The 14,611-nt window shown below is 47.9% G+C and overlaps 1 protein-coding gene across 4 annotated transcripts in view; it reads left to right on the top strand.

Annotated features, from left to right (window-relative positions):
* Fyn (FYN proto-oncogene, Src family tyrosine kinase) overlaps positions 1–14,611 on the top strand; it is a 195,564-nt gene that overhangs the window by 172,594 nt on the left and 8,359 nt on the right. For all 4 annotated transcript variants that reach the window (XM_036168604.1, XM_036168603.1, XM_036168601.1 and 1 more), the window contains one exon: positions 10,656–10,787. In XM_036168604.1, the coding sequence (XP_036024497.1) occupies positions 10,656–10,787 (132 nt within the window). The remainder of the gene's footprint in view (positions 1–10,655; positions 10,788–14,611) is intronic.

The raw sequence follows: 14,611 nt of genomic DNA, 5'->3' as shown, positions 1-14,611 counted from the left end.
TGAAAACAGGAGTATAGCCCCCATGAGCACAGAGCACATATTAAGTGTCAATGTTCGTGTGTAGCCGTGGAAATAGCTGTGGTCTGCCCCTCTCCTCCCCCACGTTAGACATACTTGTCTGCCTTCTAAGTGGTGCGCACAGGTCTTCCAGGAAATCAAGTACTGTAATTGCTGCAAGAACCCCAGAAAGGGTTGTTTGTTCTGGCAGTGTTGGCTGCACACTGTGAGCTTGTCTTGGGGGACTCCCGGGAGCTGCCGAGCTGGATGGGCCTGTGCTCAGATGCTAACTCTACCTTCGTCCAGATCTTAGGCTCTCTGAGGCCCTGCCTCCTGTGAGTCCCCTCCGGTGGCTGTGGAAAGCCAGAGCTGTCTGGTATCCTACTTCTCCTTCCCTGTAGCGCTTCTCTTTCCCCAGACCTTTCCTTCTTTCTTTATATTCCCTGCTGTGCTCCAAAAGAAGGCTAAGAGCATGACCTGTGAAGTCGCACTATGGTAGTGTGAATGCTGGCATTGCATCACTGCCGATCGGCTCGAGTTACCTTAAGCCCATCCTCTTCTGGAAACAGGTAGAGTTGTCAGCCCTGTCTGGAAATGGACGTGAAGCCCTCACCACGAAGGACCTGTTGCATTAGTGTGCATTAGCGACAGTGGTAACACAGTTGGCCCTGTAGATGCGAATGGCCACACTCAGCACAACCACACATCCACTCACGGGTGGCACACACAACCCATACTGCCTCCTGCCAGGGCTCCTCCCACATTGGAATTATGGTGGAGAACAGGAACATGGGATTTCTCCGTGGGTGTGGTTAGTTCATTAATTTGTCCTAAAACAGTAACCAGAGGATCACCTAGGAAGCAGATGTCAAGACAGTGTAATCTTTGAGTCTGTGGACTATATGAACAAAACAGGGCCGTTTAGAACTTTGGGTAAGACTATTGGTTTGTGAATTAAGTAGGAGAAGAAAAATGTGTCTGTTCAAATACTCCCAGTATTGAGAATTTAAATTGAATAGATTATTGTCTGGAGTAAAATTCACATATAAATTAGACTACAAAGAATTCATAATTGTTACAGTTTTCATGTTCCTTATTTCACGTTAAGAATTGTTTCTGCATAAATTAACACATTCTTTCTTGGAGAACATATTTTAGAAAGATTTGTTACTTTAATAACTCTTTGTGTATTAGAAATCCCAGATGCCTGTGCTAATTAAATATAATCAGATTTTGGATTCAAAAAGCACAGTAGCCATTTAGCACAAACAAGCAGGCAGCGGGGTTGACAAACACAGCCAGGAAGGACTGGGTCCCTGTTTCTTTTCCATTTCCAGTTTCACAATGCAGAACTGTGAATTCAGTTCCTGTCCTTCCTTTGTTACAGTGACTGGGGATTATTAGACCCAGCGCTCCCGCTTTCCAGCTCAAGGGCTCCTGCAGAATTATTAATCAGCTGCTTGAGAGACCCCTGTAATCCAGTGGCAGATCAAGGCAGATCTCACCATGAGATGTCCTCCCTGTGCTCCATTCCTTCAGCGGATGAGTTCCTTGTTGTCTGTCAACAGCAGCATCCCCATTCCCACACTGTGTGCTGTGACCTGAACAGCAAATATCAGCAGAGAAAGAGGGTGGGAGGGATGGAGCCCTGGTAATTGTTGAATTTAATCTAATTCTTTCCTTGCTAGAGAAGTGGACCATCTCTTAAAAAGCAAACCTCTTCCCCGTGCAAGCCATTGTTTCAATACTAGGCAGTAAACTCGCTTGGCCTCCAGCAGAGCCCTGAAAAGATGCAGTGAAATGACCAGACCACACCACCCCCAGGCCTGCGTGGGCAGTTTATCATCCCCAGAGCTGCCAGAGGCCATGTGCTGATCCTGAGGAGCAGAACTGAGCCAAGCTGCCTCCATGAAGCTTTCCCAGCCTGAGCTGGGTGCACCCCTGTCAGCAGGCCCAGGCTGCCTTCATTGGTATTCTGCCTCCTGAGTCTCCAGGCTTCCTGTACTGCTCTTCCTGGGAGGGTCTGCTTTGTTTATCTGCTGAAGCTTCAACCCAGATTAGTAGTCAGGGGAGCAGGTCAGATGCTGGGAAATGGAGCCGAACTGTTGGGAGCCTCGGTCCCTCTTAGCAAGGCTGTGTTGAAAGGCAGATGAAACGAAAGGCAGGGGACTTTGAATCCTCCTTTCCTCCCCAGTCCCTTTTAAGATTCAACAGGCTTGCAGCATGGGGGAGAACTGATTTCTGCCACTTACATCCTTGGACAGCTCTCTGAGTTGGCACAGAGGATGCAGATGGGCCTGTTGCCAGCACAGATCACCAGTGCCGGCTCTCTGGGCACATCTCTCTCTCTGCCCAGCCCACAGGTAGTCCTGCTTTGTGCTCACAAGGGCATCTCCCTCGCCCTCGTGCTGTGTGGGCCGAACTGCCTGGCAGTTGTTGATGAGTGGTCAGGAGCCAGTCTGCACAGCCCACGTTTCTTGGTAATCATCAGTAAGAAAGCAGATGGTCACCCTCTGTGATTTTAAAGTGTGTACATAGGAACTGCAGACTGCCATCAAACATCAGAAATGTCTTTTGGCTTCCTTGTTGTGCTCTGCTGGCAGAAGGAACCTTATTTGTATCATCTGGATAACCAGGGACAGGCAGGGCACATTCGAACTGCCTGCAGCTACAAGCCCTTTTCTCCTAACTGAAGGAGGGTGCCAGGCCCAACAAGCTGGTCTCCCTTGGGTCCCAATGGCATAGACACTGCCAGACGTCAAGCAGGGGGCAGTTTAAAAAGCAGCCTGAAGTTGGGCTCGTCTTCTGTATATCTCCTCTTCCTGGGCTTCTTTCTAGACTCACAACTGAGCCCCAGCATTCTGAGCCTGTCCCAGGCTGCATCTCCAAACTAGTGCTGCTCACACTGTCTAGCCCAGTGTGGCCTGGTGTGGCCCAGGCCCCTCTGAGGGTGGTTAGATCTGATCTATGTTCTGCTACATTCTAAACCCAGTGATGGGCCTGCCAAGACCCCTCTCCACCCATGCTCCCTGTTCAGCTCCCCAGGGAGCTTGCTCACCCTTTCAGCCTAAACATTTCTTCTGTGGATTTAGCCCAACCAGCCCTTGGATCTGTGCCTAGTTGATCAGCCCATAGCTTTGCAGTATGTTCAGGCCACTCCGGCCCCTGGCTCTCCTGGTTTCTCTCCTCCCTCCTCTACCAACATCCCTGGTGATAAAATACTCTTCCTTAATCCTGTCACCTTGTCAGATTCCCTACCCACTGGCATGCTGAAATTTCAAAGGGAATAATATTATAATAATATCCCAGTCCATGGTGCTCTGGATTTTCATTTCTATTTATCCTAAAAACATGGTGCTAAACGCTTATAAACTTAAAGTGGACATCTTAGCAGAATATGTTACCAGGGTAACTGGAAACACTCTGTTTATTACTTCAGAGGCATTTGGGAAATTTGAACGTCATTGTTTGGCCTGGTATGAGAATTACAAGTTTTCCTCTGCCAAACTTCCCCAGGTTTGAAATGACTGCTGCGTTTGACTCACCACAGAGTTCCAGGTAGGGTCAGCTTTGCTTGAGGTCCTCACACGGGCTGGCTGTCCTGGCCTCCTCTCCCTGCCCTCCGCTGAGTAGTCAGCTTCCTGTGACTGGCATGCTTTGTGATTTCTTTTGTTCCCCAGAGTGACTTTACAGTCAGAGTACTACATGTCACTTAATGTTGTGTATAATTATTTGCAGAGTTTGAGGCTCCATCATTGGAGAGGCTTTGAGTGGCTCCCTGGTTTAGAAAAGCAGGATCTGTCAATGAAGCCGACGCTCCTCCCTCTTGGAAGCCCTGTTAGGGCGCAGACCATGTTCTGTGGGGTCGATCTGGCATCCTTTGCTCTGCACTGGCTGAATTCCTCTGCTGGCCCAGTTCTTTAGCTGGAGGAGATACTCTTTCTGAGAGAGTGCAGTGGAATTGGCACCAGAAACAGCCAGTGAGCCACTAAGAGCTAGTGAAGTGTGGTGGCCCCCTCAGGCTTGCGTTGGCCTCTGCCACGGTCCTTTCTCTCTCAGCGAAAGTCTCAGGTCGCACTGCATCCTTCTCTGTCGCCTCCTCTCCCTGCCATTCTCATTCCCAATTCATTTCTTCATTTCCTACATCTCCTGGTCTTCTTCTTCAAGCCAATACCACATTTTATCCCTCTATGCCTTCAGCAGCCTAGAAAACTCCTGCAGGAGGTACCCCACTCCCGACGAGCTCAGAGTGCCTCACACTGTGCTGCGGCTAGTGGACACTCAGGAAATTCTCCGTGGTTGATGAATGAGTCGGCGGATTCTCTTCATCTTCTCCCCTCGTTTGACGTTTGAGGGTCGATGGTGCTGGGGGCCTTTGTTAGTGCACCTCAGTGCCTTGCACATCCATGCAGACACAGGAGTAGTGTTCTCTTGACTCTTAATGTCACCAGGCTCCAGACACTCTGCTTTATACATACATGCTGCCATCCCAAGTTATGGACAAGAAACTGACTTGGACTCTAAAGCCTGAGAGCCCAGATCTGCCGGACTCTGGAACTGCTTTTTTTTTTTTTTCTTCCTCCATTAAATTGAATCTTTAACAGTTTCGTTCATATCTATTGAAGCTTATTTCTGGGGGACCATCTCGTACTCAGTCCAGCTCCACCACCACCACCCCCCATCGACCATCACTGCAGAGCATTCTTGGTTTCCTGGCTCTTCCTTCCTTCCACTTCCTATAGAAGGCAGATTCAGGACAAAAGGTATCTGCAGTGTTTGTGTGAGCATTTGAAACGCCACTGTCACCACCCTGATGTACACGAAGCCACCAAGTCAAGAACCACTTCTGTCTGAGGCAGAGTGGAAGGCAGGCTTCCTGGCCGGCCACCAGGCACGTAGCGATTCCTTGAACCAGACTGTGACCTGGAGTTGGGATGGGCCATCCTGATGTCTGTCTGGCCAGTTATCTGGCTTTCTCTTAAAACTGGGTGCACAGAATCAGGTATGCTAAGAGTATTGTGAGAATGAGTTCATTCCCAACATGAATCAACAGAGCAAAGCTGTAGTTACAGTGTCAGTATTTTCTCCGTGTTTAGTCGTGAAAAGTCTATCAAAGAAGATAACGTCTTTGGCCATTGGGTGTCGGATGAATCACTGCTCAGGTTGACCTTTTTTCTGTTACCGCATCTTTGAGCAGCTGTGGTTTTAACAGATTTGGTGACAGTACTGTGGAACAGTGTAAGTGTAGAGTACCCCAACGTTGGAGGGCCTGTGTTGTGCTAAGAGCCATACACACCTGACAGAGGGCCTCACAGTGTCTAAGTGCCCAGATTCTGAGCTACACACACACACACACACACACACACCCCGGACAGAGTGCTACACAGTGTCTAAGTGCTCAGATTCTGGAACCAGTCTCCTTTCATCCAGATCTCATTTCCATCCCTTACACTTGTTCTTCAGCTCAACTTGTTGTTCTCTCAGCACACTGAAGAGTGGAAATGTTGTTTACACATGTAACTCATGTGTTAGACATGTGACACCCTTAGCAATACCCATTATCCGTTCAGTAATTCAAGGGGCTCATATTGCCCAACATTAAATTATTGCTTCTGATCAGGCTCATCCCAGAAGACTTCAGGGAGGGGAGAGAGAGAATGTTGTCGCTGGGCAAGTGGAAGGAAAGATGGCATTTCAAACAAGCTAATACAACAGAAGGGAATATAATTGTGCCAGGTGTGGGGTACCTGTTACAAGAAGGAAAAGCAAACTGAACTAGATTAACTGTGTTTGCAATGGGAAGAACCAGCGTTGAATGGATATGTGGATCCCTGGAAACCAGATGGCAGGTTTTGATTTAATTCAGGAGGGACCCTCCTATGTGGTCGAAGAAGGCCAGACAGGAAGCTGTAGTTTTAAAGGATTAATTGGAAGGGCACCCAGCTGAGGCTAGGGACCAGGGCAGGAGGGCTTAGCAGAGGACATGACTGGAGTCTGGCTCTGGCTTAAGCAGGAAAGGGTGATTTTGAGAGACATGTCAAAGAGCAAAGCAGGATGCTAGGCTCAAAAGCAAGTTGATGGATTAGATCAGAACTACCAAGACGGGAAAAGTCCCAGCTAATCTGTAAGTTTTCTGCCCTGAAGCCTGGCAACATAGAGACCAACCCCCAGAAAGTGGATAGTAAAAACAAGCAAAACCAAACCAAGGGGGTTCTGTTTGTATCTTAGAACTGAAAAGTAAGAATTGAGAATTAGCTTATAACTCAGTCATTTGGTGACATTTTCTGCCTACTTCAGGAGTTTCTTACAATCCCACATGTCGTAAAATAGTGCAGTGATGAGGTGGGGTGGTTGTTGTTCTTATGGACAACTTGGAGAACTGAATAGAGCCCACACTTTCCTTTCTCTTGAAGCATAGGTGATTATTAACCCTGCTTCAGGTGAAAAGGACCAGAGCTCCTGGCACTGGAAATGACTGCTGCCCACATTGCCTTGTTGTGACTACTCCAAGTCCTCTTGCTCCCAGGTCTTCTGCTAATAAAACCACTGCCTGTCACAGCCCCATGAACTGACTCCATGTTCCTATCAAAGCAGAGCTGGGGCTCCCTCTACACAGGGTCTCTGAGTGCTCTGTCTTTGGGATTAAAAGACAGATGTTGTAAGCACTTGTAAGTTTTGTTGGTTGTGACATTGACTTTTCTGTTGTAGTTAGCAGTTGTTAGCCCTTTAAGCAGCTATCCAGATGATGACAAACAGAACCCTGGTGCTGTCACCGAGAACAGAGGGAGATGCCCCAGAGGGACGAGACCAGATCAGTTGCCCATAAGAAACCGTGGCCAGTCAGCATGAAGGGGAGCTCTGAAAGCCTAATCTACCGACCAGCTTCTCTGTCATCCAGTTGGTTCTCTCAAGACTCTCCTGTGTACCAGACATCCCAGGCTCTGAGCTGGAGGTAGTCATCCAGACAACATGTCCAACCCTCAGGGGCAGCACTCTATCAAGAGGTGACACGTGTGACAGCCCATATATTCATCACAATTCAAGCCATGACAACTCCAAAACCAGGTTGCTGTGGCAGCATGGGGCTGCGAACCTGTCCAAGGGTTACTGATGAGGTGGAGCCTCTGTGGGCAAGAGCAGAGAGGCAGGGCTCAGCCACCACAGGGTGGCAGTGGACTCTATCTGGGAGTTGCCTCCTTTCAAGTCTCTTAAGCTCTCTGACTTGACCCTAGTTAAGCATTTACTGCACCCAGAGGGATTGTGTAGGTGGTGGTACCCGATGACCTCGGGCAGACCTGTCTGAGACTTGGGTTTTACACCAAGCGTCCTGCACAGCCATGTGCAAAGACACCAGGCAAAAACAACCGCCTGACACTCCTCTTTCAAAACCACACTTCAGTGCTTTGCACCCTCGGAGGCAGGAAGCCCAGACAGGGGGACCTGGAAGTAATGAAGGAGTAGGAAAGTGAGCTCTGAATAGTTCTCTTCAGTACTAGCTTGTCAGTGCTGGAGAGTCTAACCTTCGTCTTCCTTGGAAAAGAAAATATTCTCTTTAAAGAAATTTCTGGGGGAGAGAACAAAACAGGTATGGTGGCGCATGCCTTTAATCCCACCACATGGAGGCAGAGGCAGGAAGATCTCTTGAGTTCAGGACTAACCTGAACTACATTGTGACTTCCAGGAGAGCCAGGGCTACACAAAGAAACCCTGTCTGAAAAAACAAAAAAAACAAACGAAATTTCTGTTGGGGCTGGAGAGATGGTTCAACCTGAGTTCAGTTCCAGCATCCATGTCGGGTTGCTTTACAGCTTCCTGTAACTCAAGCTCCCAGTGAGACCATGCTCTTCTCTGGCCACAGAGGGCACCGGCACATAGGCAGTACAGATGCACACAAATAAAATAAATCTTTTTAAGTTTCTGTTGAAGGTAGCTGCTAAGAATTTGGACAAAACCATTCTTTATTTTTTTTTACCAATCTAAATACCTGTTGCTTGGTGTGGAAAATATTGCATGTCGTACAGAGAAATAATGCAAAATAAATGTATTTAAGCCCCTGCTAATCCATCAAAGTACATGCCTACAGATGACCTCCTGTCAAAGACCCATTAGATTATATAGGCTTTGTTCTTTTATGTAAAGTTTACATATTAGTATCTTTACTTTTCCTATAAAACGAGAAAATAATAAAACAGACTAGTGCAGCTCAGTGATAGATTTACTTTTTAAAGCCTGAAATCATAAAAATCTCCTCTCAGAAAATCCAAATGAAAGCCACATGTGTTGGCAAACATCTCTAATCCCAGCACTTGGGCAGTAGAGGCAAGGAGGACCAGGAGTAGAAGGTCACGGCATTCCCAGCTACACAAGACTGTCTCAAGGAAGGCAGACCAAAAGGACTCTACCCAAATGGTGCATGGTGTGCTCCCAGGACCCTGCACACAGACCAGTGTCACATGAGTCCAAGGGAGACTCAGGACTCATTTCCTGTCATTTATGGTGCAGGAGTTTCCTGTACACCAAAGAAAAATGGTTCTGTCATACTTTAGACAGGGTCAGGTTTCAAAGCCGATTGGCTTTGGAGATGGTCTGAATAAGGATGAATTTAATATGCCTTTATTTATTTTCTTTGAAATAAGAGAACTCCAGCTGATGTTTGGTCCAGGGTAGTCTGCTCTTGTCACTGAGGAAAGCCTGTCACACTAATCCCAGTGGCTTGGAGTCCAAGCTGCATGGACAGAATGCCCAAAGACAAAGCTGTTTGAGGGAAGCTGGGACAGAAACTTGAAAACAAAATGACTGCTCAGAGAATCCCAGATCATGCAGGCAATTGCCAGCTCTTAAGAGAAGATAGAAACAAATAGACTTTAAGCATAGTGTGCAAGAGCAGACAGAACTAGAATTGCTTACCTGCTCCACTGTTAATGTGAGATGCCACAGAGGGAAAGCGTAGGATTTTCTTCATTTGATTTCACACTGGCATAAAGGGGATGGAGAAGAAAACTACGTACACTGTTGGAAATGCCAGGGTGTATTTGCTAAAGTTGTAATCATGGACTGTATTTAAAACAAAAGTGTAATTGCTGTAATTTATCATGTCTATCTATAAAAAACCTCCATAATTTAAAGATTTTAATCATTTGCCACTTTTGCACAGTGACTTTCCATAGATGATACTGTGAAAAATTCTGATTCTAATCAGCGTTTGTATGCTTTCTAGGAGCTCCTAAGCATAATTAGTATACCTTAAGCATATCATTGTTTGTATAACTAATATAAAATCTTTGTATTTTTCCTTTCGTCTGTTAAATGTCCAGGACTGCTTTATAGTTACTGATCCTAACATAAAAACATAGGCTGCTGGCCCCATCTTAACCTGTCCACATACTCCTAGCAACATGATGAGCAGGGTGGCCTCACCTTCCCTTTAGATGTGGAGAACAGGGCATTCTCCTCTGCTCAGAGACATCTCAAAGACGTAATCTGCTGCCTTTGGCATGTTTGCCCCTTGGTCCTGAGAAGTCAGGTTCATAAGTTGTCATCACAACCATTTCGGTTCAACCCTCTCTGGCTGGCAGGAGAAAGGAAGGAAGGAAGGAGGGTGATCATAGTATGGATTAAAGAACTGTGCAGGGATGAAGATGGCTGCTGTGGAGAGAAGGAGGAGAGGGAGGAGAGGGATCAGCCACAGACAGGATCGTTTCTCTACGGAGGGTATTGGGAACTTAGGAAACATGGTCCATTTCAGTGAAACGTGCAGGCTACATCCTTTCTCCTCGGCCCCAGGAGAAACTGGGACTTTCCTAGTTTTGTGGCACCTCATAAAGCCAATCTGTGATTTTAGATACCAGAGGACACAGGAAAAAAGCATGATGATGTAATCCTGTAAGTTTTATTAAAATATAGCATTATTCAAGGACATACATACAGTTAGTGTTCTGTTGCTGTGAGAGACACCTTGACCATGGCATCGCTTATAAAGGAAAGTATTTAATTGGGGCTGGTTTATGATTTCAGAGGTTAGTCCATTGTCATGGCAAGGACCATGGTGGCGTGCAGGTAGACATGGTGCTGGAGAAGGAGCTGAGAGCTCTATATTCAGACCCACAGGCAGCAGGAAGAGAGCCACAGGCTTGTGCTTCTGAAACCTCAGCTAATTCCCCAGTAACACACTTCTGTCAATAAGGCCACACCTCCAAATATCCTTCTAAGTAGTGCCCCTCCATGATGACTAAACATTCAATATATGAGCCTATGGGGGCCGTTCTTATTTAATCACACACACACACACACACACACACACACACACACACACACACCAGTTTCCTAAATCACAAGTCAAGAACCATATGCCAGACCAATCCCTTATCATTCATTACAATCATGGATCCATCTCAAGAAGCCAGCTCCCCTCTTTACTGGGATATTAAGGGTTTTGAAGTCTAACCCTTTGAAGGGAGAATGAACATGATTTGCTTAAAGTCACAGAAGCCAGGCCTAGAGCATACATCATCTCAGCCCCGGGAATTCCTTTCCCACCACCTTCCTGTCCTCCTCTCTCACCCTGTCCCCTGAAGATGATGAAGATGACTCCAGTGCTTCCTCATCCCACCCCAGCGCAGGCTCTCCACCTCATAAATAACCAGGTGCTCATTCTGCAGGTGCCAAGTTCCCCATTAAGTGGACAGCCCCTGAAGCGGCTCTTTATGGAAGGTTCACAATCAAGTCTGACGTCTGGTCTTTTGGAATCTTACTCACAGAGCTGGTCACCAAAGGAAGAGTGCCATACCCAGGTAAGAGCACAGACCTGGCAAATGGGTATCTGATGGGTTCCCCTCGACTTCATTTTATAGAAATCCTGTCTGGTTGCCTTTCTAAGCCCTGTGCTCAACCTTCTACCAAGGTGTTTAGCCAGAAGAATACAGAATCAAGAATTGCCATGACTTGCACACCACACTTCATGTGCTAAGCGGAGGTATAAATGGCCCAGGTCCCACAGGTCATGGAATTTGTCCTGTCTCAGTAGGTGTCACCTCCTGGAGCAGAAATGTCACTGGCTGAGCCTGTGCCCAAATGGAGTTTGTAGGTATGTCTGGAAAGAGGAGGAGAAAAGTTCCTGCTGCTTTTTGATCACACTGGAGAGCAAGCCTGGCTGGAAGGTGCCAGAACCTGTTCTTTCTGAGGCTCCAACTCCAGATGGCCCCAGGGCAGAGGCTCGCACAATGCCATTTAGACAGTCTCTGCCTGTTGCTGAATGGCCAAATACATTACCCAAAAGGGAGTGTATTATCAAGGCACTGGAGTCTCGTGGAGCCTGCATTTGTTCTGGGTTATCATATGCTTCCTCTCTGAAGAAGCCGTGGGCTAAGGTTATCCATGCTTAAATTCATTAACTTAGCCAGATGGAGACAGAGAGGACATTGGTGCCATTTCACCTCTACGCTTTACTGGGTACAGTACAGGGGCGATCTGCTTTTTGAAATGTTAAGGACATATTTTTTCGTTACTGCTGAGCAAAGGAAGAGCATAGCTGGCTGCCTCACTCTCGTCGTTCCCTGCCTTATAAAGGGAGCTAAAAAAAAATAAAAAAGGGAAGGAAAAAGCCCACAGTGGTGGAAAGAGAGTAGAGATTAATGAGGAATGTAGGTCTCTTGCAAATCCTGGGCTTGTAATCATATCTCTGCAGTCAGAGGAGCCAGCGAGAGCCGATTAATTTGTAATCCCTTTGTTCATTTTGTCTGATTGTTTCTGGTCATCGTCAGAGAACAGAGCAGTGTTTATAAAGAGCCTCCCTGTCTAGGCTAGTGCGGCCTCAAGACCTCTAAGAGAGCAAGGCTGGCATTAACCAAGTCCCGGCCTCTGAAGTCCCAGCACCAGCGTTTGTAGGTGTGAGTGTAAGTCTGTTTTATTGATGCTGCTGCTTCGGCTGCTGCCACCAGCATGCACAAGTGGGCAGACACTCTGGGAATAGCCAACCAGCAGAGAAGAAAGGGCTGCCCAGGAGGGGGCGGGGCCCAGCATGGGTGCTTTTGAATTGCTTCTCAAGGAGGAAAATATGCCATCGCCAGATTTTAAAGATGAGAAGGCACTTTTTTAAAAAATTTATTATTGTCTACATTTTGAACGAATTTCTTCCTGATCTCCCCAGGTTTATAGACACCCGGTGTGTTAAAAGCAATCACGGGAAAAGGTTAATGTTGTTTTGCATTTCTGTGAAGCCTTTCCTTCCCAGAATACAAAGCTGCTTTTTGTTTCCTGGGTCACACACCAAAGCCAAGACAAAGAGGTGGAGGTGGGGGCCTCAGAAGAGGAAGGCAGGTGTCTTTGGAGGCAGGTTTTTGTCAGGTCGGGCTTTAGCACAAAGAAAATTCAAGTTAGATTAGATTCGTTCACTGGGCATCATTCAGTGTGACCTGTGCTGGTGTCTGCTCCCTGGGGAAATGGGACAGAACAAGCCGTTCAGCTCTTAGGTGGCGCTGACCGGCTCCTGTCCCAGAGCCGTACTGCTCACACTGGAGGGAGAGGAGCAGTGAGCCACAGACAAATGGAGTCCCCCCCCACCCCACCCCACCCCGCATGGAGCCTTTGGTCAGGGAGAGTGGACTTCAGATCAGGAACCCGTCAGCCTCATTTGTGCGTATCTATGGAGGGTAGAGTACTTAAGTATACCTGCTGTGCGTGTCCCCGACCTTCGTCCTCATTGTGTGGCCGAAGCAGGGACAGAAACAGTCCCTTCATTGAGAGGGATGTGAAAAGGGCAAAGGAGTTTGAAGTGAGAACTGTGGATTCATGCCTGTCAGCAGATGATGGTCTGCCGAAGGCTTCCTGTCTGCGGGGGCCTCGGGGGAGGAGAAGGCAAGTAAGCCAGGGGAGGGAGGAAGGGGCTTGCTCACGGGGAGGAAGCTGAGTGCTGCCTGGCATCTGGGAAAGCAGCGAAGACTGGCCAAGTTTGAGGAGCTGGAGGGAGGGTCTGAGAAGAACTTGTGGGAGGTGAAGTGACGCTCCTGGGAAGGGGCGGAGCCTGCCGTGGGGAGACGGTGAGCCCGGCAGGTTGACTTGATGGGCCGGGGAGGGGTGACATGAGCTGCCTCCACCACAGGCCCCCCCCCCCCAGCCCTGCTCTGGTCGCCACAGACACTGCTTGATTTTATTGTTTTAACTCAGCTATAATCGCATTTAATTGGACTTCTGAATGTGACAGAAACTCTTCTGGAGGGGCAAGTTCTGCAGAGGGATTGCAATTACGGGATTATTATCCTAACAAAGGGGAGAGTTTCAGGGCACAGACAGTCTCATTAAGCATTGTGCAGATGTCACCCTGTTGTTGGTGTGTCCCAGCCAGTCAGCGCCTACGTACGTACTGAGGGGGTCACCTCGATTCAACTCTCCTGCCGAGAGGAGCCCAGGGCAGAGTCCCAGTCCCTGCTTGTCAGACACTTCCATTCTGCACTTTGACACGGTGATTTCTCAGTTGCCTAGAACGTAATTTCAAATAATTCTCTTCTCAAGAAAGGTAGGTGGTGGTAAACTTTGCTGAGTTCTTTCATACCTGAGAATGGTCCTTTGTCACCATGTCACATAGGAAAGGTGCTCTGGCTTGTAAGTGACAGCCAAGTGAGCGAGGGAATGATTTATAAATGGGTTTTGCAAAAGCTGCTCAGATATTTCTGCCCAGCATGGAAGTCAGTCGAGAGCAAGCCTCGGAGAACGTGAGAGGCGTGACCAAATGGAGGGCAGATTAGCAGTGAGTGTGGGCTCAGTGAGCAGGTAAGGTAGCATTCACTGAGCTGACGGGAGACAAAGGAAGGGAAGACAGGTACTGAGCAAGGGCCTTGAAACCGGGAGAGGAATGTTGAAATGTCTTGAGACTGGAGGGAGGTGGTCAGGTAAGGAGGGCTGCTTCCAAGACGCAGAACAACCAGGGACACTGTCACACAGCATGGCTCTGTTTGCTGCATCGCTGCTGCGGCCGAGCAGTTGCACCCTCATTACCCAGCTTGCTTTCTGCGTGCAGGGTTTAAGCCTTTCTTTGCTTCCAGCTTAGAGCCGCCTCTATGCTGGCGGGTTGTTGGACGTGAGAAATGGTAAGGCTGACGCCAAAGCTGCCTCCTGGGCTTGATGCGTAAAATCATGGCTTTGCATTTCAGCCGGCATCCACCTCCAGAACCCTTCTCAAATTCCTCCCCCTCTGCCTTCACTGCCACTGGGCAGTGAGCTCCTAATAGAACCTCCTGCCCTTGGTCCTCCCTTCCTCCCTCACCACCACCGTTCCGTCCTTGTCCCCAGCAGAAATGTTATCCCTGAAAACAGATGTGTTATCTCACTCTGCTCCTGGGTAAAGATGCCCCGTTTCCCCTTGCCCTCCAGATAACTCCGGAAGGCTGCCTCTTGCACAGTGCCTTATCAGCCTTGCCTTCATTCGGTCCACAGATAATTATTGAAGGCCTGGTATGTGTTCCAGACCCAAGATTATAGCAGTGAAACAATGGGAAAACTCCTTTCCCCAGGAACATTTTTCTTGAAGAAGATAGACAATAAAGACTAAGGAAATACATTCATACTTGGCTGGTAGTATTGAGTGGGAAGAAAAGGAGCAGAGCTAGGGAATAGCAGAAGT

The sequence above is a fragment of the Onychomys torridus genome, chromosome 19 (assembly GCF_903995425.1).
Source record: "Onychomys torridus chromosome 19, mOncTor1.1, whole genome shotgun sequence".
In the NCBI taxonomy this organism is placed as follows: Eukaryota; Metazoa; Chordata; class Mammalia; order Rodentia; family Cricetidae; genus Onychomys; species Onychomys torridus.
The sequence above is the reverse complement of the archived record's forward strand: the minus strand, read 5'-3'. Positions and strand labels throughout refer to the sequence as shown.